General features: G+C 37.1%; 1 protein-coding gene across 1 annotated transcript; it reads left to right on the top strand.

Moving 5' to 3' along the window:
• Positions 1–333: 333 nt before the first annotated feature.
• Positions 334–27,840, top strand: LOC145787105 (radixin-like). Its single transcript, XM_082598829.1, has 15 exons — positions 334–403; positions 3,807–3,890; positions 19,195–19,290; positions 19,855–19,959; positions 20,457–20,626; positions 21,052–21,172; positions 21,425–21,534; positions 21,917–22,013; positions 22,529–22,692; positions 22,923–23,053; positions 23,168–23,292; positions 23,584–23,712; positions 24,687–24,803; positions 25,548–25,670; positions 25,916–27,840. Exons 1-15 carry the CDS (start codon positions 392–394, stop codon positions 26,081–26,083), a joined length of 1,752 nt encoding a protein of 583 aa, XP_082454955.1. The 5' UTR covers positions 334–391; the 3' UTR covers positions 26,084–27,840.

The following is a 27,840-nucleotide window of genomic DNA, read 5'->3' on the forward strand; positions in this document are numbered from 1 at the left end:
TGCTGCTTTTGAAAGGAGATTTTTAACAAGTGCTAGTTTTATGGTCGGGTGTGCCTCTCTGGTAACATGTTTAATTGTTTATCAAACTTGACTGCAACTTGCAAAAGCTGTTTTTTTTCACAATTAGAAAAGTTTTGATTCTTGTAGAAGTATTTGTATGGAAATAGATTATATAAACTGTTTTTATTGTAGTTAGGTCGTGGTTTTTATGTAGCTTATAAGCAATGCAGTTGCAGTAGTTTGATAGAGCAAGCATAATATAACTGTCAAGTTGCGTAAAGAAAACATGCTATTCATACTCTAGATGTTAACAATACATTCTATGTTTCATTTAGGTTTTTGGTAGTTTGTAATTTTTGCAATAAGTTTTTTTGGACTAAAGACAATCATCATGCCAAAAGTTGTGAGTAATGCTCATTTTGTATTATTTTTTTGCTTGAGTTTGAGATAAACTTAGTTTGCTGTAAAGATTGATACCATACTATGGCTGTAGAATCTGAAATAAGCGGAGTTATAAAAGTAAAATTTGGTGGTCATCATAGATCATATCACATTATCACAACTGTATATCATAATGTATATATCCACCAATATTTTGCTGGTCAAGTTTATATAAGTATTGTTTTCCAGTTACTGTGTTGATCGAAGTGATTTTAGATTGCTGCCAATATCGAGAACATGCTCTCTAGAAGATTTTGTAACTATGTGATTTATGTTTTGTGATGACTGCTTTGTTTTGTTAATCTATCATACTGTAGATTTCCTTAGCAAATATTATAAGTTATGTAGTTCTGCAGCTTGCAAATTTGTCAAATCGTTTAACTATGCAGTGACTTATGACTATGTTCAGGTTATTACACAACCATATAATATATATACAACAATCGTACACATCAAGGTGAAATATAATTGGTGTTATTTAATGTAGACAAATGTTAGTTTTGTCATATAATATGACACCTTTCTGGACAGTTGGGTTTGGTCTGTATATATTTATTAAGCTCGTACCTGCTAAATGGTAAAATTGGTTTGAATTAATAACACGTTCAATTCCTTGGGTTATTTATATTTTTTCGGTTACATTCATTGGTAGCCACCGTGTAGCAGCTTCTCCCTTTTTGTAATTTGCTCATTGACTGACAGCCATTTATATTGGCCCAATGCCCCGTCTGTCACAAGTAACAAAAGCAATTCAGTTGGTTTTCTGCCATCTGAACTTTAAAGTAAATGTTTATTCATCCAATAAGTATTGTTATTAATCTTTCACCTTTGTGTTTGATATCCGACCTGTTCGCTTCACGATACGTCTGTACTGTAGTCGTGTCTACTGTCATACAATGGCCTACTCTTTATAGTGCTTCGAATCAGCTCATTGTAATCAGTCGTGAATTTGCCTATTAAACGTCAATCAAAGGAGTAAATATTGACAAAACCTTTAAATATCTGGTTTGATATATAATTTTTTGACTCAATAATATCATATACACGACAATGAATTTGTGATGGGGTTTGTTTTGTAATCAAGCTATGGAAAGTACCTTAAAAAAATAATGAAAATAAACATCACCGGTTCACACACTTGCATTATTGCTGGAACATAATTCGTATCAATAACGCATTTTTGACTCGTCATTAATGACATAATTAAAATTAATTGCGTTGTTGTTTAGCAATGAAAGCATTGCCAATATTAGTCATTGTGACGCTTTGCTGGGTAGTACAAAAAAGGCTATTTTGTGATAAACAGGCACTTTGATTGATTGTAGATAATTCGGTATGGTGCGCTTATTAGTGGCAACACTGACAAGTGAACGCCATGGTTTCAAAGTTTGTTATAACACTGTATAGCATTGCAGTCGCATTATACTGCAGTTGTCATATTGTACAGTATATTTCATGCGAAACTAACTTCATGAAATCTTGCCCTGTGCTTTGTTATTTGTAATTTTGTGCTGAAAATGTTGGCCTGTGATTTGTGGTTTGTTTGCTTTCGTTGAGCTTGTGGTCCGAGGGTTTCACCTTTCCCCGCTCCACGTTGTCGTTATTTTCCCCAAGGGCCAAGACCAACACAATTATGATTTTACATGTACAACACATTTGTACAAGGTAAACACATTTAAACATTGAATAAATGTGTCACAAGCGTAGCTGTCAAAGCCAATGACTTTGCACTGATATCAATTGACAAAAGTGTGAGTTTTAGAAGACCATGATCCCCAACGTCTCTATCAGATCACGCTCACTATCACACTGAGAAGGTATTGAAAATAAAGTTATGCTTAGTCTTACCAGTGTTAAGTTGAGGAACAGACAGCAGCTCATGCCATCGATTGTACAAGCCTGCTACAGCATCACCGAATGGAGCGTCAGTTTGTGTATGATGAGAATGAGCCACCCCGCTCTGCCGCTTTCATTTGTGCGTGGGCGGCTGAGCGTAAAGCCCGACGTCCATACGGAAATGGTTTGAGACGCAGCAACGTCTGGCTCGGCGGTGCTGACGTCAGGTTAAACGATGTGTTGTATTTAGTGTCCATAGTGCTTCAGTGTGGGATCACATACAAATACAAACAGGTTGATCTTAACTTGGTTATATCTATTGAATCAGTAGGCTACTGATATAATGTGTTGTTGGAAGCCCGCGATGGAAAACCTCTGTCACTTTACGTCAGGTGAATTAAGCTTCAGTTTCGCGATATATATCGCACACGCTGTGCGTAGTTTTGTATGCATTTTGTGCGGCACGGTTAAACTTTCAGGGTGGCTTGAGAGATGAACAAAACACGAGTATGTGGTGTAACAGTGCAGCAACATTGTGCTTTTCATTCATCCAGGCAGTAAAAGTTGTAATTTTCGTAGTGTTTCAATCCCGTTAGAGTCTAGTTAGACCAAGATGTAAAAATAGCAATCTCTGCCGGTTTCACATCAGAAATTTTACTTTTTTGGTGGTCTGGACTGGGTGCTGACTGTTGTACTATTAAATTTATAATGGAACGTGTTCACTGTTCATCTTCAGTCCTCAGGTTAAGTTCGATAAATTCTTTATTCCCACCATCACAACAAAAACGATACATGGCACTGCATAGCAAAAGTCTAAAAAATGTAGGCTTGATCTCATAATTTATGCAAACGTTAAGACGTGCACATACCGAATTAACCAAAACACATTGGCATGCTCACAACGCCGCAATCGTTGTTCAGCAAATTCTCGACTTTTGTTGCTGTTCCTTAAAGACCTGTCATAATTATGACAGTTTATTTTTATTGTTTCTCCGAAGAGTGTCTGACCTCAATGACACGTGGTTTTGTGCATCGTCACATAAACAAATATGGGTAAGTTTCGTTTAAAGCTAAAACAACAACCACACACATGCAATTGCCCTCCCGTCTTCCTAAAATAAATATGCTTTTACCATGTAATAACGTTACATGCTCTTATCCTGTTTGACTGATACCTTGGCGATTGCCTACCACGCACAACAAGTTTGCATCATGAAACCGCAAAATGAAAACATACATTTGCGTTTTTGCATACCATTTTTTCAAATCTACTGTTATATGTCGCCTTAGTTAGTGTCTGCTCAACAAAAATAAATCAATAAAGTAAATAAATGTTTAAAACTAAGACCCTTACATAACGTAATAAGAATTGGAACGACAAAAATTGGACGCTTGGCAACCCTTGGCCTTACATCCCTCCAAAATCCAAACTGCATGCTTTTCATTTTTTTACCGGTAATTCAACATCCGAGTGTTTTCCTCAGTCTTCATTCTTTATAATATTGTTGATGTATAATTTGTTTTAACAGATCAATGTTCGAGTCACTACTATGGACGCAGAGTTGGAGTTTGCTATTCAGCCCAATACAACCGGGAAGCAGCTCTTCGACCAGGTGCTCTCATTGTATAATCTGCATTGCTTTCCAAGTAATATCTGGAAGCTTGGGCTTGTTTTCATACATTTTAAGATTCTTAGCAGACTACGAAATAGCGCAAACACAAAACAGTTGCTTCACAGAAAAGACGATTTCTAGTTCGTTAACTGGTTTAGCTAGATTGTGAGAAAACACCGCTCATTACTGCCTTAGGATGTGATAAACCATGTAGGTGTGTTTTGGTAGAGAAGGCGCTTGAATGATTGGAACTGATGGCCACCTTACTGTCTTTAGTGTTGTAGTGCTAGTACAATAAGAATCTTATTTTAACCCGACGCTTGGAAACTCAGTATGGGAACACATTTTTGATATGTTTTAATTTGTATTGCAGTTAATCATTACTGCTTTCCTGGGGAATGGCCTGTTTCGGCTAATCCGATTCGGCTAGTTCCCTATTCGGCTACAGTTTTGAATTGTATTTTGTATTTTATTCCACAATATCGTTTCTTTTGCATTCCGACAAAGAAAAATAAATTGAAATGAAATTTAGCACAAAATGTTTGAACTATTAAATTATCAATCATTTTATTTTTTGTCATTAACGCGTCCGGGACGAAATAGATACTAACTACAAAAATCGATATAGACTTACCAGCACGTTAATGAACGGGAAAGGTGGCAAAACCTTGAAAGGTTTAAAACGTGCCTGCATGAAAAATTATGTAGTAGGCTATATATCAGTAGTTAGCACGGCCACAAAACCCAAAAAACAAATAGCAAAAAATAAAACAAAAACAGAAGTTGAAATGTTTGCTCACATAAAATCGATATGTATATTAGAATATATAATATATTAGATATAATATAATATATATAATATAATAATAATATATTAGAATCCTCAACTATAACAAAATTCCAAATCCAACGACGCCTTCTGTTGATTTAGAGCAGGGGTTCTTAACCTTTTTTGTCTCGTTTATCTCTTGCCGAATGAAAAAAGTAAAATTTACCCCCACCGTTTTGGTGGCCCCTTGTGATGTCATCGTGTGCAGTCAACCATGCGAAGAAATGCAAAACATCCTGTTTTCTCTGGATTTACCTTGGCAAATATCAAAATCAAGCTGTTTATTTGCCATCCAGAGTTGCAATCCACCTTGTGGTCGAAGTCCTAATTAGGTTGTGTAGCCTACAGTAAAATGTGGCATACATACGCTGCTGAAATTAAACTGGTAGTCTACTTGCGTGATGATAAAAGAAAAAGACGAAAACTTACATTATAATAATAATAATGTTAGTTTTTATATAGCGCTGTATCCATCGCAGAATGCATTGCTCCTCAGCGCTTTACAAAGCAGACAGTGTCAATGCAGCCGTATAGAGGCGCAACTGAGTACATTATTACCCGAATCCACTCCATTACTCAGTGCCAAGCAGAAATTAGATTCAGTACCATTTTTAAAAAGTCTTTGGTATGACCCGACAAGGTATCGAACCCATGCCTACCGATTCAGAGGCGGGCGCACTAACCACTAAGCCACCGAGCCGGTTAAATGCCATAAAGCAAATTGGAATTAAAATCGAGTGCAACACTATCAGTTTTTTAATATCTGAAAAAATGAAGTTTGCTTTAATTTATGATTCAGTAAATTTACCCCTCGGTAGGTGAAATTTACCCCCAGGGGGTAAATTTACCCCCGGTTAAGAACCCCTGATTTAGAAAATGTTGTATTTTATTCCACAATATCGTTTCTTTTATAGTTGAAATTATCGAAGCTTTAGATGAGTGGGGTTTAGACCTAACCACTAACCAGGGGCAACAAAAATGGTTATTACAAGTGGTGTTTCAAACATAAAACACTTCACGAAAGAGATTTAGATCATTTAAACCAGTGTTTCTCAACCTTTTGTGGTTCATGACCCCTTTTAGGTGTTTAATACAGCCTGCGACCCCCTTCCTGCTAGGTTTTCTATAGATATACAAATTAGCACAAAAATACATTTCGATAAAATTTAATTTCAAAGAACTGCTGAATGTCACAACTTTTAATGCGACGGTTGACTCTGCAACTGCTTGGCCAACTTCGAAATTAGTGGTTGCGTGCTTGATAACGCCAATCTCATATCATCTTCAACTTTCTTTCGATTTCTTGCCTTCTTTTTGATATGAACAAGAGCTGAAAAACCACTTTCGCAGAGGTATGTTGTGGCAAATGGAAATAATATTCGAAAAGCTAGTTCAGATAGTTGTGGGTATGATTTACGCATAGCACACCAGAACTGAGAAAGTGGCATTTCATGAAAAACGTCACATGCGGAAGAATCATTTTGAAGATCATAGATTTGGTCTTGTAATTCATCTGGAATATCAGCAACATCCAAAGCAGTAGAGAACGGATTTCGTAGAAATGCGGCATATCTTTCTTTGAGCTTAAGGAAATATCGTTCTACTTGAACAAACGATGATAAATTGGCCTACAACCGAGATACGCGTTCTTTTTCGTAACAGTGCAACTCTTTCGTTTTCTTTAGTCACTTGCCACGACATTGCTGTATAAAAGTGATTACTGCAAAGATTCGAAAATCTTTTATGAATATCTTTGCGACCCCCATGAAATGACCTTCGCGACCCCCAGGTTGAGAAACGCTGATTCAAACGGACTTAAAGAGTGCCGAAAGCGAAAAATAGCCTACGTTGCTCTTGCCTGCGAAACAGCAGCTGATCGCATGGCTTTCTCATACGGTATGGAAATTTCAAAGTAGATGATAGAGTAACTTACGCTGCTGGAATAGCCACGTAACTATTCACTGCAATATTAAGTAAACCAGCTAAATTAGACGCGCTATTTTCAAGGGTCTGCTACTATTCGGCTAGTCCGATTCGGCTGATCCGATTCGGCTAGTCCGATTCGGCTATTACCCTTTTCGGCTACAGCCCGATTCGGCTAGTCCGATTTGGCTGATCCGATTCGGCTAGTTCCCTATTGGGCTACAGTCTTTATCTGTTAGTTCCCTATTCGGCAATTTTTTGAAAATCCAACGATAATCCTTCTGTAATCCAACATCGTTTCTTTTGCATTCCGACAAAGAAAAACAAATTGAAATGAAATTTAGCGAAAAATGTTTGAACTATTAAATTGAACTGTTTGCTCACATAAAATAGACAACGTCTTCTGTTTATTTAGAGAATGTTGTAATATCGCTTCTTTTATAGTTGAAATCATCGAAGCTTTAGATGAGTGGGGTTTAGACCTAACCATTGAGATCTTAAAACTAAAAAGCGAATTAAATTTATTTTTGAACTATCAATGTTTGCTCAGATAAAATTGACATGTATCATGCGTCGCCGTCTGCATGCAAACTTAGAATATATTAGAATCCTCAACTATTACAAAATTCTAAATCCAACGACACTTTCTGTTTATTTACTGTAGAGAATTTTGTATTTTGATCTCGAAGCTTTAGATGAGTGGAGTTTAGACCTAACCACTGAGATCATAAATCATATTTATGACACCGGTTACATCCCTAGTGATATGGTACGTTCCATATTCATAACTTTACCAAAGAAAACCGGAGCAACAGAATGGTCACTCCACAGAACAATTAGCCTTGTGAATTACGTAACAAACAGCTTACTCCGAATCATGTTGATGAGATTGAGACCAAAACTACAATCGGAAATTTCAACAGCACAGTTTTTATTTGTTCCAGACAAAGGGACCACAAAAGGAATTTTTTACATTAAAAATGATAACAGAGAAATGTATGTCCGGTTCTTCTGTTTATTTAGAGAATTTTGTATTTTAATTCGACAATATGGTATCTTTTGCATTCTTGCATTTTATCCAGTGTTTACCTTTGAGTGCCTTCCCAGACGGCAAAATCTGTCATTTTTACATTCATTCAACGTCTGCAGACGTTGAATCAATGTAAAAATGACGAGTTTTGATGTCTGGGTTCGTTCAAAATATGTGTTTTACATGAAAACAACAGTTTTCATGATTACCAATAGGGGTTAATGAGATAAAGTCTCAGCGAAAACGTGTCAACGAAAAAAAGACAGTTGCCAAATAGCGTTTGCAATAAAAGATGAAGTTAAAACCTAAGTGGCAGTTTAGAGTAAACCTGGGTTTCGGCGTTACATGACCTGAAATTCCTTTGGTTAGTTCCTTCGTTAGACTCTCAGTTGATGTTACTTGATCATGGCAGAGGAATCGATTAGTACGCAGCGCAAAGGTGAGGTTTTTCTACATGATGGCTACATGTTTCAACTAGCTCAATATAGTCCAGACGGGCTTAAGAAATACTGGCGTTGTTCCCGACGTGATGAGAAATGCAAGGCTCGCATCAACACTTGTGTGGCAACAAATCAGGTAATAATGTGTGTTATGATGACTATATTTTGATCATTTGAGAAAATGTGCCAAGAAATGTCAAGTACTTGAATTGTAATAATTGCAACCGTTGTTCACCTGCATTGACGTTGGACCTGGGAATGCACCACGGACTGCCCTACCCTAATAATAACAACTGCTTTGATAGTGACGTTGTGCTATTACTTATTACTAGGGCCATTTTTTTACCTAAAAAATTGAAAAATATGACTTTATTTTTTGAAATATATGATAATATATGACTTTGTTTTAAGCATCAAATTTATGCTAATCTCTAATTAATAACTCGTATGTAAGTTTTTACATGTATTTTGAACAATAACACACTCGAACAACTAACAAAACACTTCTATTTCACTTGAAAATCACTACAAAAATTCAAATGTCTAATGCATCCACTGGCGCCGACTTGCGGGGTGGCCAGCCACGCCACCCCATAACCTCTATGGCATGATGGCAGCCACCCCGTTTAGGTTACATTACTTACTGCAAATAAATGTAATTTGAACGGACGTTTAAATCTTTTTTTGATTATTGGTTTTCGCTTCAAGTCAACGTAAAGCAAGAGGTGAACCAATACAGTATTGCGAAGAAAATGATTGTTTTTGTCACAAGCATGATACTTGCGTAACATCAAGCAAGCTACGTGAAGATTACGCAACACGTGGCTACGATTTGTTTCCTTGTTGTTGGGATCGTTTTATTTGTTACTTTTCATAAGTCATTGTTACATTTGTTAGGTTTACAATGGGATTTATTAATCAATAAAATACGATCTTTCCATTGCCTCTCCCAAAAATCTTTTTTGAAAAATTTTAAACTGCTTAATATCGCTATAAATTATGACAGCTATAAAATACTCGGAAATAAAATTAGCTCCACCCCCTAAATGAATATCTATTTTCAAATTAAAAAAATGCAATTTTCGAATGCTTAGTAAAAATCAAACAAAAACATGCAGTTTGAAAGTTTATAGGTTGCCATATTGTGCTATCTGCCACCCCGTGCAAAAATAAAAGTCGGCGCCTATGTGTAGTAAGGCGATGTGAAAATCAAAAAATTTAAAAAAATCAAAAATCGAATTATCACACAGGGTGACTATTGCTATGTAGAGTATTTCTGTACAATTTCACGCAAAAATATTCAGTAACCGTAAACATGTAGTCGATTTTGTCTTTGGCATTTGTTGCCAGCACAGAGTTGCCAGGTACAAATTTTTTGAAGAAAAAACTTTGTTCATCTTTTTTAAATTGTAAAAATTTCCAACTTTAACAACCACAACAACAATTACATATGATGCCACTGCTAGTTGCCCTTTTAGGTAAAGGCTGGCGGTGAACGGTAAGATATTAAACAATCACCTGGCAACCCTATTTTTGCTTGGTCAGCAAAAACTGATGATATTAAAGCCTTTTTCACTTCTATGGCAAGAGTAGGAATGCACTGTGCATAAGATGACACTTTGGTTTTGTTGTAGTAATATGTATTACATAATCACACAACGCACTGCAGTAATATTCGATTGTTTTCGCCGATTTACATTTGTTTTTTGACAGATATAGTAACTGCAACTCTCCAATGGTAGCTTACACATCAACCAACCAACTTTATATGTGCTTGTAAAACGTGCACAAACGAATGCAGAATAAAGACAATGAACAAGAAACAATGGTGAATATCAAAACTTTGTACTGCAGCCAATGAAAGAAAGTCAGATTTCGTGTCTGCTTTCGGCAAGACCCTACGCGAAGCAATTCTCGCCTGAATGAAACCATACCGTCGTTGATGGCCAGCAACACTTCCACAGTCGTTAGTGACTTCCCAAATGATACGCTGCACAGCCTGAGTATGGGCAGAAAAATGAGGGCATTCAAACTTTGTGTTTATCAAACCCTTTAGCCCATCTATGGTCAAGTGTGAAGTAAGGATAGACTCAGTAAGCGTGGCATGGTCCCAATCAAAGAGAACATTGAGTTGGCATCCAAATTTAATTTTGGTTGGGTAAAAGTGCGCACAGAAACATCACAAGAGTTACTGCCTTTGCGAATATTTTCTAACATGTTCACAGAAAATGATCGCAGAGCAGGATCATCACTGGATACCGGGGCATTGTCACATTCAGATGTACCAGGTGCAGCTGGTTCGAAAGGAGAGTCAATTTCTTCATCAATTGCTGCAGAAAACTGCTGTTTTTTTCCAGTTCTCTTCCTCTATTACTTGTGACTTCTTTGCTGCAGCGAAATCATCTCCTCGTTGTTGTTTGAGGCTCTTGAAAAACAAGTTTTTTGTGTGAATGATAAATGTAAAGAACACAAAATAATCCATGTAAATCAGTTCAGTTTGTTTTTATTTCTGACTATCACAACGAAAAACAATATATGCCAAACAGAACAAATAATACTCTTTCGGACAAATGGCAGTAAAAATCAGTGATAGTCAAGAAAAATCTTCTTGCCATAGCTGTAGTGAAAGCACAAGCTGCCTGCCTGTACAGACGTAGAAATCAGAACATCTGAAGCACTTTCCCACGAGGAAATGCTTTAGGAAAGCGAAAAATCCTTAAACCACCTATGTCCTATATACTATCTAGAGTTGGTTGCACTACATCTGCAATGGTGAAGTGGGATTGTAGAATTGGCAGTAACCCATTCTCCTTCTCATATGGCTCCATTCAACAAATGTTGTTAGAAGAGCCATGTCAATGACAACAACTGACCAACCCCAGTACACAACATGGGACATGTCTATGCATGACCCATTGACCTTGTTATCAAAGAATATACTTATAAAAGCCTTACATTTCATAGAAAATTACTAGACAAAAAAGTTTGAAAAGATACCGTATGTAAAAACTTACCTTTTGCTAACTCTCTTTTGAAGCGTTTTCGTTGTCCTTTTGTCAAGAGGCCCAATTTGGTATAACGGTGCTTCTACTCCACGATAACGTTGGGAGAGGAGAAACTTCAATTGTTTTAGGAATGCAATCTTCATTTGAAAAGAGAAAGCTTTTTTTCCAGCTTCCTGAAAAATTAATTCCTTATGAATGCTCTGTCTCTGCAAACGTGCAATTAATTATTTCGACACATTAAGGTTTTGAAAAGTGTCGGCTAGTTGGTTATTGTAGCCTATGTGTAGCCTACTGTTCATTCATGCAAGCTATATGTTAGTATTTTTAACAACTACCCTTCATCCATACGAAGATATACGAGTTGGTCCATGTTTTATGTCACTACCAAGCTTAATTAAAACCGGTCAGAGAAAAAGTTGCAGTAATAAAGTACTTGAGTATCACTTTTAACAAAGTACAGAATGCAAGAACATATCGTAGTGTTGGTAAATCAGCAGTGGGAAGCTCCTTGGAGGGTCCAATGACAGAAGAGCTTTCCATGCTTCTTACTCTCTTTTTAGAACTTTTAGGCATGATTTAACAGTTAACAATGCTACCCACAACAAGGTCAGCTTTATGAACTAAAGATAATATGTGAAGAGATTAATGTATTTTTTGAAAAATAAACATAGTCCACTTACAGTACACAGAACTAAGAATTTAAGTGCTGAAAACTTAGTTGTCTGAGCCTTCCGTAATACTATGAATTTTATTAGTGTCATTCTCAAAGCTACACATAAAAAATGCAGAACCACAAACAGCAACTTCACCTGAATAAGCAGTTCTTATTCCAGAAGACCTGATAATTACAGACACTGCCTCTTAGGCCTACTTTACACAATTTGGAAAACCTAGCCTAAACTAACTTTGAATCAACCGAAGCCTGAATGATTATTTAACAACCAAGCATAAAATCATAGCAAACATTTCGGCTGAACACAACTTCTTATCTGAATTTTGCAGCCTTATCTTCAATAATCAGCAATTCAGCATCTCCACTCTCCAGCTATAAATCGCTCAGCAGCAGACAGCAATCGCTCGCGCGCGCGTGTGTGCGGCACACAACGCGTTTTCCCTAACTAGCCATTCAGAGCGCGCTATCTGGATCACGTGGATTGATGCGTTGTGATAGCATTTTTTGTGGAATCACCTTGCAAGAATTAGAAAATACTAACCTTAAAACGCTTACATGTTTACGGATACTGGATTTTATTGCATAAAACTTCACAAAAATACTCTACACAACAGTAGTCACCCTGTGTGATAATTCGATTTTGTCCATTCAAATTTCACATCGCCTTAATGTGTAGGCCTACCTACCAAACCAGCTACTTAGTAGTACGAGTCAAAGCTCTGTACTCGAAAAGTACCCTTGACTCTTGAGGTCTCAGCACTGGTTGACTTAGTCGCCGTTAAGCTGAACTATCGTAAGTCCAAATTTTTCAAAATTGCGTTTTTGGTTGATTTGATATCTTTATAAACTATCATACAGTTTATTTTGTTAAAGCATCGTAAGTCCATCTGCTTTAGTTTTGATGATACAGAATGATGAACTATCGCAAATTGGAGTTACAATAGTTTTGCAAAAAAATAAAATAATAAAATGGGACTTACGATACTCTGCTCTGAAAGTAATTTTACACGTTTCACGTTAACACTCCCTTTTCTTTTAGGTAATTTTTCTTTCAATCGTTTTTTGCATGTTGATATTCAAGGCTTACTTATATTTCTTTCTATTTCGCATAACAATTTTGCTGTTTTATTGTAACTACATTTCGACAATTTTTTATTGTTAAACTATCGTATGTCCATACTCATTTTTCTAACGTTCAATTTTTGCAAAAAAGAATTATCTTTTTTTCAACAACAAAGCTCCATGAAAGACAATGTATATATAGTTTTCATGTTTTTCCGTTAGAGAACTTTTAGAAAGATCAAACAATGTACAGCAAACACAGCGTGAACTTTAAAATTCAATTTTCTCAAAACTGCATTTTTGGAGTTACGACGGTTCAGCTTATTAGCGACGTAGTGGCCTACTGCAAGTGTTTATAATGTTCAGAGACTGGATTGTGTGTTGCAAAATAATGTGTCAAGATGATGTCACAATGCAAATTAACATCAAACAGCAAGCGCTATTACTAGGCTACAGAAAGTAATAAAAATGTTGCTTCCAATGCTAAGTGAGACTCAGCGTGAGAACTCTCATTGCCTCCCTTCCACAAATTATTATCAAAGTTCAATGTCTACAGGAGCTGTTTGAACTGCATTTACAAAGTTACTCCGGCTCAATCTTTGTATTTTGAAGTAAAAATGAAGTCATATTTTATGATCTAAAACAGAAAATATAACTTTTTATGACTTTATAACTTCTTAAATAGACACCGTAGAAACGTCGTTGTTTCACTGTTATCGGTTTGACAACTTTCTGCATTACCAAAAAAATATGACTTTAATGACTTTTACTGGCCCTACTTATTTCACAGGTAGTGAACACTGGCAAGAATCAGCATTTTTAGAAATGAAGACGATGTTCGATCAAGCTCAAACTTTCAGGAATGTCGTTTTATGATTATTCGCAAGAAAGAAAGTTTGTAGCAATGAAATCGGAGAAAAAGTCCGTTTCGACCCACCCTACTTGTTATGTACCGTATTGATTGTATTGACTTGTTAAACTAGGGATTGGAATTTTGTAATAGTTGAGGGTTCGAATATATTCTAAGTTTGCATACAGACGGTGACGCAGGATACCTGTCAAGTTTATGTGAGCAACATTTTAATTTAATAGTCCAAAAATAAATTCAATTCGCTTTTTATGTTTCGCTAAATTTCAATTCAATTTATTTTTCTTTGTCGGAATGCAAAAGAAACGATTGATGATGATTATGTGTCTCATCTGATACAGACGTTGGCGATCATGGTCTTCCAATCTTTTCTGTCATTTGCCATTCGTATAAAATCGTTCGTTTTAACTGTTGTGTTTGTGGCCCATTGATTCAATCTGTTTAAATAAGTTAATCTTTGACGGCCACTGCTTCTTTTTCCCATCCCAAATCTCCCTGTCTGTAAATATGACCTACAAATTGCATCTGGCGCCTTCTAACTGTTCTTATTATCATATCGTTACTTATTGTCTAGCATTCACATCCGTAGGTTAGAATTGATATTACATATGCTTTCAAAAGTTTAATTTTGGTCTTTGTTGTCATGTTGCGATTCCTGAAGACTACGCTCATTTTACTGAAAGTATCCTTTGCTATAGCGATTCTCTTTTTAATTTCAGTGTCACTTTGCCATCGCAAGTTATAGTGTACCCAAGATATTTCAATTTATCAACTTGTTTCACACCATTGAGTGCAACACACCATTGAATGTATGGTTGCAATTTGGATAAGTTTTCATTTTTGATACGGTCATACATTCTGTGTTTGAATTTAACTCTTACCCATTCGTGTACTGTTATTGACAGCACAATTTAATAAGTCCTGTAGATCGTTTGCAGATTCTGCTATCAGGACTGTATCATCATTCATCAGCGTATCTCAAGCTTGTTACATTTTGTACCCCAACCTTTACTCCATTCATATGTTCGATGTCTCTCAAAATCATCTCACTGTAAGCGTTGATAAGATCTGGAGATCGGACACATCTCTCTGTTATCATTTTTAATGTAAAAATTCCTTTTGTGGTCCCTTTGTCTGGAACAAATAAAAATTGTGCTGTTGAAATTTCCGATTGTAGTTTTGGTCTCAATCGCATCAACATGATTTGGAGTAAGCTGTTTGTTACGTAATTCACAAGGCTAATTGTTCTGTGGAGTGAGCATTCTGTTGCTCCGATTTGGTTTGGTAAAGTTATGAATATGGAACGTACCATATCACTAGGGATGTAACCGGTGTCATAAATATGATTTATGATCTCAGTGGTTAGGTCTAAACTCCACTCATCTAAAGCTTCGAGATCAAAATACAAAATTCTCTACAGTAAATAAACAGAAAGCGTCGTTGGATTTAGAATTTTGTAATAGTTGAGGATTCTAATATATTCTAAGTTTGCATGCAGACGGCGACGCATGATACTGTACATGTCAATTTCATCTGAGCAAACAGTAATAGTTCAAAAATAAATTTAATTCGCTTTTTAGTTTTAAGATCTCAATGGTTAGGTCAAAACCCCACTCATCTAAAGCTTCGATAATTTCAACTGTAAAAGAAATTTAATTATTCAAACATTTTTCGCTAAATTTGTCGGAATGCAAAAGAAACGATGTTGGATTTTGTTGGATTACAGAAGGATTATCGTTGGATTTTCAAAAAATTGCCGAATAGGGAACTAACCGCTAAAGACTGTAGCCCAATAGGGAACTAGCCGAATCGGATCAGCCAAATCGGACTAGCCGAATCGGGCTGTAGCCGAAAAGGGTAATAGCCGAATCGGACTAGCCGAATCGGATCAGCCGAATCGGACTAGCCGAAACGGGCCATTCCGATTTTCAACGAGGTCTTCCCGCTGTGAGATCAATTATGATTCAACAGAACGCATTGTTTTGTTCGCAATGTGTGAGAATTAAATTGAAAACCGATAAATGAAAAGGTGTTTAATGGTCTTGGCCGCAGATATTGCCTGCAATAACGACGTCTCTTACCGCTATTATCACCTAGCTAACCTGACATTATTGTTTTATGCGACCGCTTAGGTTTGACATCGACTTCAACGGTCATGGAATGTTACGTAATAAGAACGATTATATCCTACACGCAAAAATAAAAAAATCAATTTCTTAAAACAGCTCTTTCTGTTTTGTCTCGTGAGCTTTGCATATTGCTCAACAAGTGCATAAAGTTTAGAATTGACAAGAAATCATTACATTTGAAATTTAAGTTCGAATCACTTGACACCTAGGTCACAAACCGAATTTATTAGAACCGCTGCATGAAACGATTAGTTTTACGCATGCAGTACGCCTAGTCGTAAAAATTTTGATATTGTTAGCTCATAATTGGAACAGTTTCAGTTTTTGGAACAACCATGAAACTGTTCCAACCATAATTGGAACAGTCTCATAAGCAAGAAGAAGAAGAAGATTGGAACAGTTGGAAAACAAGCCGATCCATTTTCTTTTCGTGCGAGTGAATAACAACGATCAAGACAGGAAAGTTATCGAAATAAAACGCAAAAAATCATGATTTCAAGCAGAGTGGAAACCCGCTACAGTTTTATTAACCTCGTATCGCACGTTTTGCTGATTACTTACCTTCAAAGCGTTAACAACGGCGAAGTGTTTTCTCTTCTGTTTTTTTATCGAAAGTCTTTACAGTCTTTTATCGAATATCGTATATACTCGAGTATAAGTCGAGATGTTCGCAAGTGAATTTCACCTCAAAAAGACAGGTTTAACTTATACACGGGACAAGCTATTGTACGGGACAAGCTATTGTACGTTAGAATACGTTTATTTCCAGTGATTCGAACTTAAATTTCAAATTTAATGATTTCTTGTCAATTCTAAACTTTATGCACTTGTTGAGCAATATGCAAAGCTCACGAGACAAAACAGAAAGAGCTGTTTTAAGAAATTGATTTTTTTATTTTTGCGTGTAGGATATAATCGTTTTTATTATGTAACATTCCATGATCGTTGAAGTCGATGTCAAGCCTAAGCGGTCGCATAAAACAATGATGTCAGGTTAGCTAGGTGATAATAGCGGTAAGAGACGTCGTTATTGCAGGCAATATCTGCGACCAAGACCATTAAACACCTTTTCATTTATCGGTTTTCAATTTAATTCTCACACATTGCGAACAAAACAATGCGTTCTGTTCAATCATCATAATTGATCTCACAGCGGGAAGACCTCGTTGAAAATAGCGCGTCTAATTTAGCTGGTTTACTTAATATTGCAGTGAATAGTTACGTGACTATTCCAGCAGCGTAAGTTACTCTATCATCTACTTTGAAATTTCCATACCGTATGAGAAAGCCATGCGATCAGCTGCTGTTTTGCAGGCAAGAGCAACGTAGGCTATTTTTCGCTTTCAGCACTTGCCCGTTTAAATGATCTAAATCTCTTTCGCGAAGTGTTTTATCTTTGAAACACCACTTGTCATAACCATTTTTGTTGCCTCTGGTTAGTGGTTAGGTCTAAACCCCACTCATCTAAAGCTTCGATAATTTCAACTATAAAAGAAACGATATTGTGGAATGAAATACAACATTCTCTAAATAAACAGAAGGCGTCGTTGGGTTTGGAGTTTTGTAATAGTTGAGGATTCTAATATATTCTAAGTTAGCATACAGACGGTGACGTAGGATACATGTCGATTTTATGTGAGCAAACATTTCAATTTAATAGTTCAAACATTTTGTGCTAAATTTCATTTCAATTTATTTTTCTTTGTCGGAATGCAAAAGAAACGATATTGTGGAATAAAATACAAAATAAAATTCAAAACTGTAGCCGAATAGGGAACTAGCCGAATCGGACTAGCCGAATCGGACTGTAGCCGAATCGAAAATAGCCGAATCGGACTAGGCGAATAGTAGCAGACCCGCTTTCCTGGGTTGTTTTCAGCGTTAAACCTTTCTCTTTATTCTTTACGAAGGTTGTGTGTGGCAACTGTGAAAACCTGATGTTTCTTGTGAATTCATTTTGTAACATACCGTATATGTCATATCAGCTTTTACATACTGCCTGGTCAACATATGTGAAGATTTGTTGAAGTAAATGCGTTTCAATGGCACCTTTAGTCTGGCCCACGCTTCACCAATTGTAAGGAAGCATTTGTCATGGTTGTGTGGATTTGAAATTGAATATAGCAAAGCTAGGTTCACTGAAAGCATGGTGATGATGTTGTGTGATGGTGTATTTTGTTTGTCCGTGAAGAATTGTGTTTTTTGCTTTATAGTCTTTTTACAATTGTTGTTTTCACATACGCCGAGGAAATCGGTTTCACTTTGCGTACTCGCAATATGATACACCATTACGTGTTTTCGATTTCACATCAGGATTCAGGGCAATTTACATGCCAAAAAACCAAAAACGAACTTGTGAACAATTCCACAATTGTGTCTTTTATGAACCACTGTCATGAATTAAATCCTCACTTCCACTACGATATATCAACCCAACTTCTTTACCCTGTTGACCCAGCACTTTCCACTACCGGTTGAGATGTGGCAGTTGGACGCTTCTGTCGTTATGCATACGTATTTTGGTGGCATATCAAAAATCGTTTTGTGTTGATCTCGGCATTGGTACTTGCGCTTTTTGTGCAATAAACATAATAAAAATCATAACAATGAACCATGAATATCAAATGGTTATACAATAAAGGGGAAGTGTGACATTTTGCGGTTCATTTTTTTATTTTCAAGTATAATAAATAGAGTTGTAAAACTTGTAAGTATCCGCTCTACGAGCAACATTAACGCATCTCTGTATACTGTATGCAGTTATTTTAAAGCACACATCTAGTAAAATTGTATCGATCCTTTACATGGAAAAGTATCTTCGTTACCTTCGTATTGAAGGTGTTCAACTGACGCTGATCGAATCATATGACGTAACGTAATAACGCACTGTGTCTGTATGTCTACAAAGGTTTAGTTGAAATTACATCATGGTATCACACTCACTTGGCGTTAATTTAGTCATCAGTAGCAAGCAATGGCGCTTGTTTTCTCTGTGCTGATGCTAACGTCCTAGAACAGATGTTGCGTCCTATGCAAACACCAGCATAAGTCACACTCCCTTCAAAATAACACTTGAATCGTCTATTGGTGCGCTGGTTAATGTAATGGATAATGTCAACGTGTATTTTTTTTACAATAATTTTTATGAAATGGATTGGAAGTTCAGAGTAAACTTCCAATAATTGTTACAGTGCTTTGTGGTTGGTTAATTGGTTTGACTGTTGAGTTCAAACAGTGAATACCGAAATTACTCGTTTGTTAGCCGCATGTGATGGTGCTAATGACAACCGAGCGTGCTCTTGTAAAAAAATCAACCGTATTTCGTGATTCATATTCGCTTCACAGGTCGTCAAAACGATTGGACTTCGAGAAATTTGGTTTTTCGGTTTGCAGTATACAGACACCAAAGGTTACACAACGTGGCTGAAACTGAATAAAAAGGTACGTGATTTATGAACGTCGATAAAAAACAATATTTCATACCAGTATATGAAAAGCTTGGAGGTCAAATTCTTTCAGTGTGGTCGCGTGGTCCTGTTGCCAAGTTACCTTTGTATTGTTGTTTATTTTTTATAAAGTATGCCGGCCGTCTGAATTCCGAATATGTCTAGATTTTATGTCTTAAAACTCACTGCATTTTTGACGTCTGACAATGATACACAGTGTTACACATACGAAAACCAGCCATTTCTTTCTGGATATTCACATGTCTAGGTGCAATGCCAACTAAGCATAACAGTTTAATGCAGTGGTGTCTGTTGTTGCGTTTTCTTTTCAATTTGATGCTATTTTATAGTCTCTCTCAAACTGATGGAACCGCAATGACAAAAAATTAATAAATATTTTAATGAGGCTAGGTTTATGATGTTGGTTTAGTTGGTTGCAACGTTTACCTTTGATTTGCAATGTTTATCTCTGAGCAACTCCTCTTCACCAAACTAATCGCCATGTCTTACGGTGCTTTGAGCGTGACGACTCTCTGAACCATTCGTCTTCTCTTTTCAGGTCGCGCAACAAGATGTCCGAAAGGAAATCCCTTTTCAGTTCAAATTCCGAGCTAAATTCTTTCCGGAAGATGTCGCTGAAGAGCTTATTCAAGATATTACGCAGGTCAGTTTTGTGTTTGTGACCTCTGGCATGGCATTTAGCATATCTGAACCAAAGGCATGATAAAGTTAATGTTGTTTGACGTTGATCAGCATGAAAATACAACTTGACTTAACGTTGAATCGACGGAAAAACAACAAACAACTTGTGCTTATTATGTTTAACTACAGATCTCATAGACCCTGGTATGAAGACATTGCAGTAGCTGCAGTAATTGGGAGATGTTGCCTGAATTGCTGCCGCACTACCAAGTAGATTTAACTAAATATATTTCAACTATTTCTTTAACATACTATTAGTATTAAATCGTTATGAACCCTTTATAGGAGACGGTTGAACACAAGCTTTCAATTAGAATTGTTAAAATTTCAGAAGCCATCGTTGTGAGAAATGATGTGTTTATATTTTGAAAATTTGCCTGCAATATATTTATTTAAAGATAACCACTTGATGCAACGCAAAGATGATGTAATATTTCCTTGTTTCAATCTCACATCCAGAGGCTCTTCTTCTTGCAAGTGAAGGATACTATCTTGTCTGATGAAGTATATTGTCCACCAGAGACATCTGTTCTCTTAGCTTCCTATGCAGTTCAAGCCAAGTACGGCATCTTTCAAAGCGATAAACACAAGTCTGGTTATCTCACCAACGACCGCTTGTTGCCACAAAGGTACTTTACAGAGTCCAGTTGTATCTTTTTACACTTTTGCTCTGTTAAGAAAACGGTATCTGCGTAAAACGTAAACGCTTAAAATGCCTGGTGCTGTTTTTCGGTGTAAAATATTTATGTGTTTTTGGAGGGGTTAGCTTTTGTGTACATATATCGTAGGAACGTCGGAAAGAAAGGAACCAACCATAAAACGATGCTTGCGTTGCAGTAAAATTTTTGCACCTCAAATGCACCCGTGAATTAACGAACACATCAAGAGCATAAATTTATGTTTTCAAGCGTGTTTTCACTTTCAGTGAGTAACTGAGTATCCACTATCCAATGACCAAGCTTTCGGCAACATCAATGTTGTTTTATAGCTTTAAGATGTTGATTGAGCCACCAAAGTACACTAGATTGATGAAATTTTGACATGATGTCATCAGGGTTTACGAGCAGCATAAGATGTCGAAGGAGCAATGGGAGGAACGCATCAAGACCTGGCACGCTGAGCATGGAGGCATGCCCAGGGAAGACGCCATGGTGGAATATCTCAAAATAGCTCAGGTTGAGAGATTGTTCTTGAAGCAATGTTGAATTACATCATGAATTTTTGGCATCGAACGATTTTCAACGAGATTTGTTCGTTGCTGTACAGTGTTTTATGATTTACTGAATAACATAATTCATTTGCCTCTTTGGGATTGTTTCCACGGCCGCTGCGTTTGTTTGTCATAGATATTTGTGGAAATGTTTGGGACAATGCATGATGCATGTCGCTAAACATTTACTGTACTTAAGGATACGTTTTACTCCCAGGACTTGGAAATGTATGGCGTCAATTATTTTGAAATCCAAAATAAGAAGAAGACTCGATTATTGCTTGGAGTGGATGCCCTAGGGCTAAACATCTACGAGAAATCCGACAAGTATGTTCGCTAAGATAAAACGTCCTTCCAGTAAAAGCACACCTGTCATGATTGATATCGATGGTTGTAAATGCAGTGTTTGTCGAACGCTTAGAGTGAAAGCATTTGTCTGTAAAGAAGTAAAAAAACGGATACGCCGTACTGGATTTTACACTTTGTGGCCCAAAATATTGACCATTTTTAGTGATACAGTATAGTACTGATTCTCTGCCGATTTCAAGTTGTTTTTTCTGCTCATATATTCATTCTTGCAACTAGCGTCCGCTGTTTTATCATCATAGACCTCATTGTTGGTGTCACTGTTTTCAGTTGTAGGTGATTCTTATGATAGCAAGTTTCAAAGTAAAGTTGTCACAGCTCGTTAAAATCGCTGATCTTTCAGATTAACTCCAAAGATCGGTTTCCCATGGAGCGAGATCCGAAACATCTCGTTCAACGACAAAAAATTTGTCATTAAACCAATTGACAAGAAATCCCCGGTGAGTTCCGTGACGGCTGCAGCTCAACACGAGCACTTGTATGATGTGATTGTCCTGTCCTTCGCATTTTACTTTTGTGTAATTTAAGTTTACGCTTCCATTTTATGTTACATTGTACATCGAAGCCTATAGGGACTGTGGAGTAAGCGTTTTCTTTTTTGTAGAAGAGCATCATAGTTTTTCCATATTTCGACGCCACATGCCGAATTACAATATTTAGAATTGTTTCGCTTTCATCCCTACACTTCGCTCTATGCAAGTCATCCTGAAATGTGCTGACGAATGCTCGTCATCAATCTTTTGGAAGTTTACAAATTGTAGGTTGTTGTAAGGAATTGAGCAGAAATTAACCAATAATAAGGCAGGAAGATTCTCAAAAACATTTTTTCTCTGGAGAGAAACTTCCTGCCTTTGGTTAGTTAAACTCTACACTTTATACCATGGTTTACAACAACTTACGATTTACCAATTCACCAATACTTTATGTTTGAACGCTCAAGATCACTATTTTTTAGGATTTCGTTTTCTATGTCGAGCGGCTGCGAATCAACAAGCGGATCTTGGCGTTATGCATGGGTAACCACGAGTTGTACATGCGCAGAAGGAAGCCTGACACGATCGAGGTGCAGCAGATGAAAGCGCAGTCGAGAGAAGACAAACACCAAAAGCAATTGGAAAGGTGAAATTGCTTGCAAATTTTGTTTATCATACGAGCAGAAGGGAAGGTGTAGTTATGGCTGAGATTTCTCTTTTTCTGTTACCAGGGGAGTGTTCGACAAAGATTAGCATTCCACTGTGATTCCATCAAAAAGCTATCTTTTATGCTCTCGTTTCAAATACAGTCTCTATATTCTGCTCCAACTATTCCCAACATCAGTTGCGATTGAATTCTCTGTTCTATTCTCCCAGACAAGCGCTGGACCGTGAACGCGAGGAGCGGGCGAAGATGGAACGAGGGAAGATGGAGGCCGAACAAAAAGCCAAGGAGCTTGAGCTGAGAATGCAGCAGTACCAGGAAGAAAACGAGAAATATCAACAAGGTAATGGCGGGCTTGATTTGGCTAAACCACCTTACTGTACGTGTGGCTCATATGAATTGAAAAGTCCAATGCACCAATGGCTTTTTATGTAAAGTTAACGTTAATTTTACGCAGAATTGATAGAGAAACAAATGGCTGCCCAGAAGCTGGCAGAAGATAAGGCACGTGCGGAGGAGCAAAGAAGAGAAATTGAGGAACAGCGACGGAAAGCAGAGGAAGAAGCTCGACTTTTGCAAGAGGTTCGTCTCAAATTTGCTCTTCCGAAAGATGTTTTTTACTTGAATCCACATCTCAGATAAATGCATCTTATTAAATTGTGAAATCTTGGAGGCAATGGAATAAACATTTTTAATTTTTTCAATATTATTTGACAGTAACATTTTAGAAAATTGTCCATTTTCTAACATGTTACGATGTTTTTTCTGGTCGCATTTGTCATCTCAGTTTGTGAAATCATTCCTTTTCACTTTGATTCAATGTCTGCAGACGTAAAAAGGACTGGTTTTATTAAAATAATTCTTCATCCACAGAAAGCGAGCTTGGATGAGCTTGAAAAAGCGGCAATGGAGGAGGAAGTCCGAAGTAAGTTGATGGAGTTGGAGAATCTGAAGTTGGCAGAGCAAGAAAAAGCGAAAGAAGCGGAGGATTGGAAGCAGAAGGTAATGACTTGTGTAAAGCGTTGAAATTGGTGGAGGAAGTATGGTGATAGGAAAGAGATGCATGGGTGAAAGGAGACAAACTTGGGAGATGATGTAAAACAGTGGGCTGACTTGTCAATCCTCGGAGAAGCAAAAAGTAGCGGTAGAACGTGACGTAGAACGTGACGTGTGGAAGCAATTGACAGCCAACCTTTGGCTCGGAGACGGCACATGATGATAATGAAAGCATTGAGGAAAACATTTGCTTGATTTGGCGACGCTGTGTCAATCCCGCGACACCATTCTCTATACGCAACATAAATACCTAGAACTGCTCGATCAATGAAGTTAAGGATTTTCGAAAATTTGAGACATCATCAAAATGGCTTATAGAATTAAACTTGGTTTCAGTTGTTCAGCACTGCTTACAGTGCTTAGCTAGTTTTGCAAATCAAAAAAAAATGTCTCCATGATTTTTTCTTTGATAAGCTGTCAACTTGATAACGCAATGTTAATGTGTATTTGCTTATTTGTCTCTGCGCTAGTAACAGTGCAAGAAAATTTAAATTAATCAATAAGAGGTCCAATATGGGGTCTAAAATTAAAACTGTTAACTTTGTCAGCTAGGAAAGGTTTAATGAAGCAACACATTGGCGCAATATTGGCCGAGTAGCATTTTTTTGTATGTGTTTAAGTACAAGTACGTATCTCACTACCTAAGTATTTGTTCGTTCACGTTTTTTTACAAGGCTTTGCCATCTTTTCCATTCTTTGACGTACTGGTTATTTATTGTAGATAGCATTTTCGGTTACATTTCAGACACTTTTACCCAAACAAAATCCGTCATTTTTATATTGATTTAACGTCTGCAAACGTTGAATCAATGTAAAAATGACGGATTTTGCTTGCTGGGTATGGGAAAAAATCATTTTAAATTTTATTGTTACAAAAAATTACGTTTTTTGGCATTTAAACCCGCTAATTGCTGCTTTAGGCTGCCGAGGCAGAGAGAGCGATCTCGGAAAAGGAAAACGAGCTCCAGGAACTCCATGAGAAGCAAAGGGAACCAATCATCGTTCCCATGGTGACGGAACATGTTGCTATGTCAGAGGTGAACTTTTGTCCTTGCTTTTCATCATCACTGTGCCGGGTGACATCGTCTTGAATTGAGAAACCCCGATTTGCATCAAATCAATATACTGTACATAGTTACATACAACAAAACGTAAAAAACGCTTAATTTGCTATGTGGGAAGGACTGTCAAAGATAGCGGACCTTAGTTTATGCTATTTTTTTATGAGAGTTAATCAATTAATTATCAACATATTAATATAAGTGTTCACTTGCTTGTTGCGGTGCCGTTTAAAATGACAAGTCAAGTAATTGCAAGTTACACCTGCTAGGCCAGGGCAAAGGTTTATAAGTCATTTATTTTTACTTTAATTCATCACCGGCAGACATGAAATATCTGCTTTGCTATGCAAGTTTATAACAGAAAAACTTTACAATCAATTTTAGATTGGTAAACAGTCACAATTGTGTAGTATTACCTCGATCCAGCTCAATAAAAGTGACATTTTTATATTATTTGAACGTCGCCAGACGTTAAAACAATCAAAAAACACTTCAGCTGTATTGGATTCGAGCATTGTCTAGGCGTTGCCGAATCTTTCGGTGCTCAAAGACTGACTCGGAGAAAACGACATGTCCCCAGACAGCAAAGCAACCGTTTTTCAGCAGACGTTGAATCAATGTAAAAAACGATTTATTTGCTGTCTGGGTAGATTAGCCTTCGTCGCCAACTGGACGGCATTTTCAGTGTTCGTTTAACATTGATTCGACCATTCCTTGCAGGCTCCCTTGGACGACGAGGCGGGTGAGAGTGAACTGACTCATGACGTAGGCGAGAAAGACAGAGATGAGGAGAACCGAGTTACTGAGTCAGAGAAGAACAAAGCCTTGCAGAAGCAACTTGAGGTTTGTGATGACGATAACATTATAGTGGAATGACCGAGTGGATAGGCGCTTGGTTTTCAACCACTCGACCCTGGTTCGAAACCCGGTTGCTGAAAAAACAAACCGAAAGTATGAAACTCGTCAATTTGCGCCGCAGTTGTCTTCTGATTCTTCTGGCTTTTTAACATTTTTTGCGTGATGCAGTGGTTACAAACTTTGCAGCATGTAATAGAGAAAAAAGTTACGAATCCAATTTATGTCTTCAGGACTTGAAGAAACAGCTTCATGGTTTGCGGGATTCAAATGTCCAGGCTTCCGAAATGGACCTACTGCATTCTGAGAACGTCAAAGCCGGCAGAGACAAGTATAAAACTCTCAAGCAAATCCGCTCCGGAAACACCAAGCATCGCATTGACGAATTTGAGCTGCTGTAAACGCGGCCCAAGCTATGTATTTCCAACTGTCCATCATATTATGGAGCTGTCAGTTAATCCAGCCAGGATTTGTCTATGACAGAGCCAGGTCTTGATGTATTATTTTTTCGTTTTCAGTTTCTTTGATAACCTTCGCTTCATCAAGTATCACAATTTTTTTGCCTTGTATAAAATCAAATCATCTTTTTATTTTTATCATAGACTGTTTTGCACCAGTGGCCTTGTCCCAGACAGCAAATCAGTCGTATTGTACACTGATTCAACGTCTGCAGACGTTGAATCAGTGTAAAAAAACGACTGGTTTACTGTCTGCGTTCTTTTCAGTAATTGTTGTTTTTCAAACGGCTGCTTGCAAACTGTGCTCTTTTTTGCATTAAACTTACATTTGATGATCTTGTACAATGCAAAATACTTAGAATATATTCTAAACTGTAAACGATCCTTTAGATTATGTCTGAGAAGAAACTACGTACCTATGATGTTTTGTAATGATTTAACCCTTAGAAGGTTGGGCTTCTGGAGTCTTGCTCAGTTTGGGGGGGGGGGGGGGGGCTGTCGATTCTTCTTATGCTTTAGGAATGATATCTCGGTTGTTTTTTAAGGCACGGTTTCAAAATTTGGGATTCACATTGTAAAATTATTCACGCTGAGCATATCCGAAAATTAAAACTATGTGAATTTTAGAACTGCTCATATACGTTGAAATGTTGAAGTGACTTATGACTGTAATTGTAGCGTGAGTTTGAAGCACATTATTTTTTGGTAGAGTAATGAAGAGCATGCATTGCAATGTTGTGCTTAAAAATTTTTTTACATAATTTTACATACAGCCAATTCCCTTCACGCTGTGAAACAGTTAGGATTAACGAGACTTGGGCCAAGTTAATTACTTTCATCCAGCTGGTGGGAAAGTTTTGAACAATAGAATATGAAATATTTCAGAGGATGTGCTGAGAAATGCCTTATGTCTCTCAATTTATAACCTTTATTCGCTCAAAATTTCAGCTCAATAGAGGTGAATAAAAGTTAGGAAAAGTCAAGAAATCTCGTAGTGGCAGGCTCAGTGGTTTTAAAGATACAACTGTTGATACAAAAAAGTTGAATTGACAGCCCCCCAACCTTCAAAGGGTTAAAGCCTTATTTACACAAATCACCGACACCGACGGTTTTCTTGTGCGATATTAGATCAGTCTAACAAGCCCTTGAACCGAGTCCAGTGCTAAACCTTGTGTCGTTTCCAGACAGCAAATCAATCGTCATTTTACGTTGATTTGCTGCCTGGGTTGCATTTTCTCGTTTATTTGATACACAACTGAATTTACGATTGTAATGTATTCGAGAGTTTTCCGTTGCCTTATTTCACATTTTTTTTCGTCTATTTTGTGTCTTGGCAGCGTTTAATTTACGTTAAAATCACTATGTTTATATGCAATAAATTCCTGGCCTTTGCGAAAAGAATCAACTGCAGTCTGCCGCATGTTTAAGAAATGTGCAGACGAGAGATAACCCAGACAGCAAATCAGCCGTTTTTTACAATGATTCAACGTCTGCAGAGGTTGAATCAATATAGAAAATGACTGATTTGCTGTCTGGGAAAGAATAATCAATACAATCTTGATCCGAATGATGTAGTGAAGTGGCGTGTTTAGGCTATGTCGTCATTTCGTGAGCAATGACGTACTGGTAACATGACGGATTTGCGTTGTAGAATGTGTTTAGAAATAAATCGAATTTATGCTTTGGTTGTTTCAAGGAGA

This window comes from Aplidium turbinatum, chromosome 18, assembly GCF_918807975.1.
Source record: "Aplidium turbinatum chromosome 18, kaAplTurb1.1, whole genome shotgun sequence".
NCBI classification, from domain to species: domain Eukaryota; kingdom Metazoa; phylum Chordata; class Ascidiacea; order Aplousobranchia; family Polyclinidae; genus Aplidium; species Aplidium turbinatum.

Bases quoted from the DNA above. Each gene is read 5' to 3' on its own strand.
- LOC145787105 (XM_082598829.1), top strand. The intron at 20,627-21,051 runs GTACTTTACAGA...TGATGTCATCAG, and splicing joins GACCGCTTGTTGCCACAAAG to GGTTTACGAGCAGCATAAGA. The intron at 23,713-24,686 runs GTAATGACTTGT...TTGCTGCTTTAG, and splicing joins CGGAGGATTGGAAGCAGAAG to GCTGCCGAGGCAGAGAGAGC.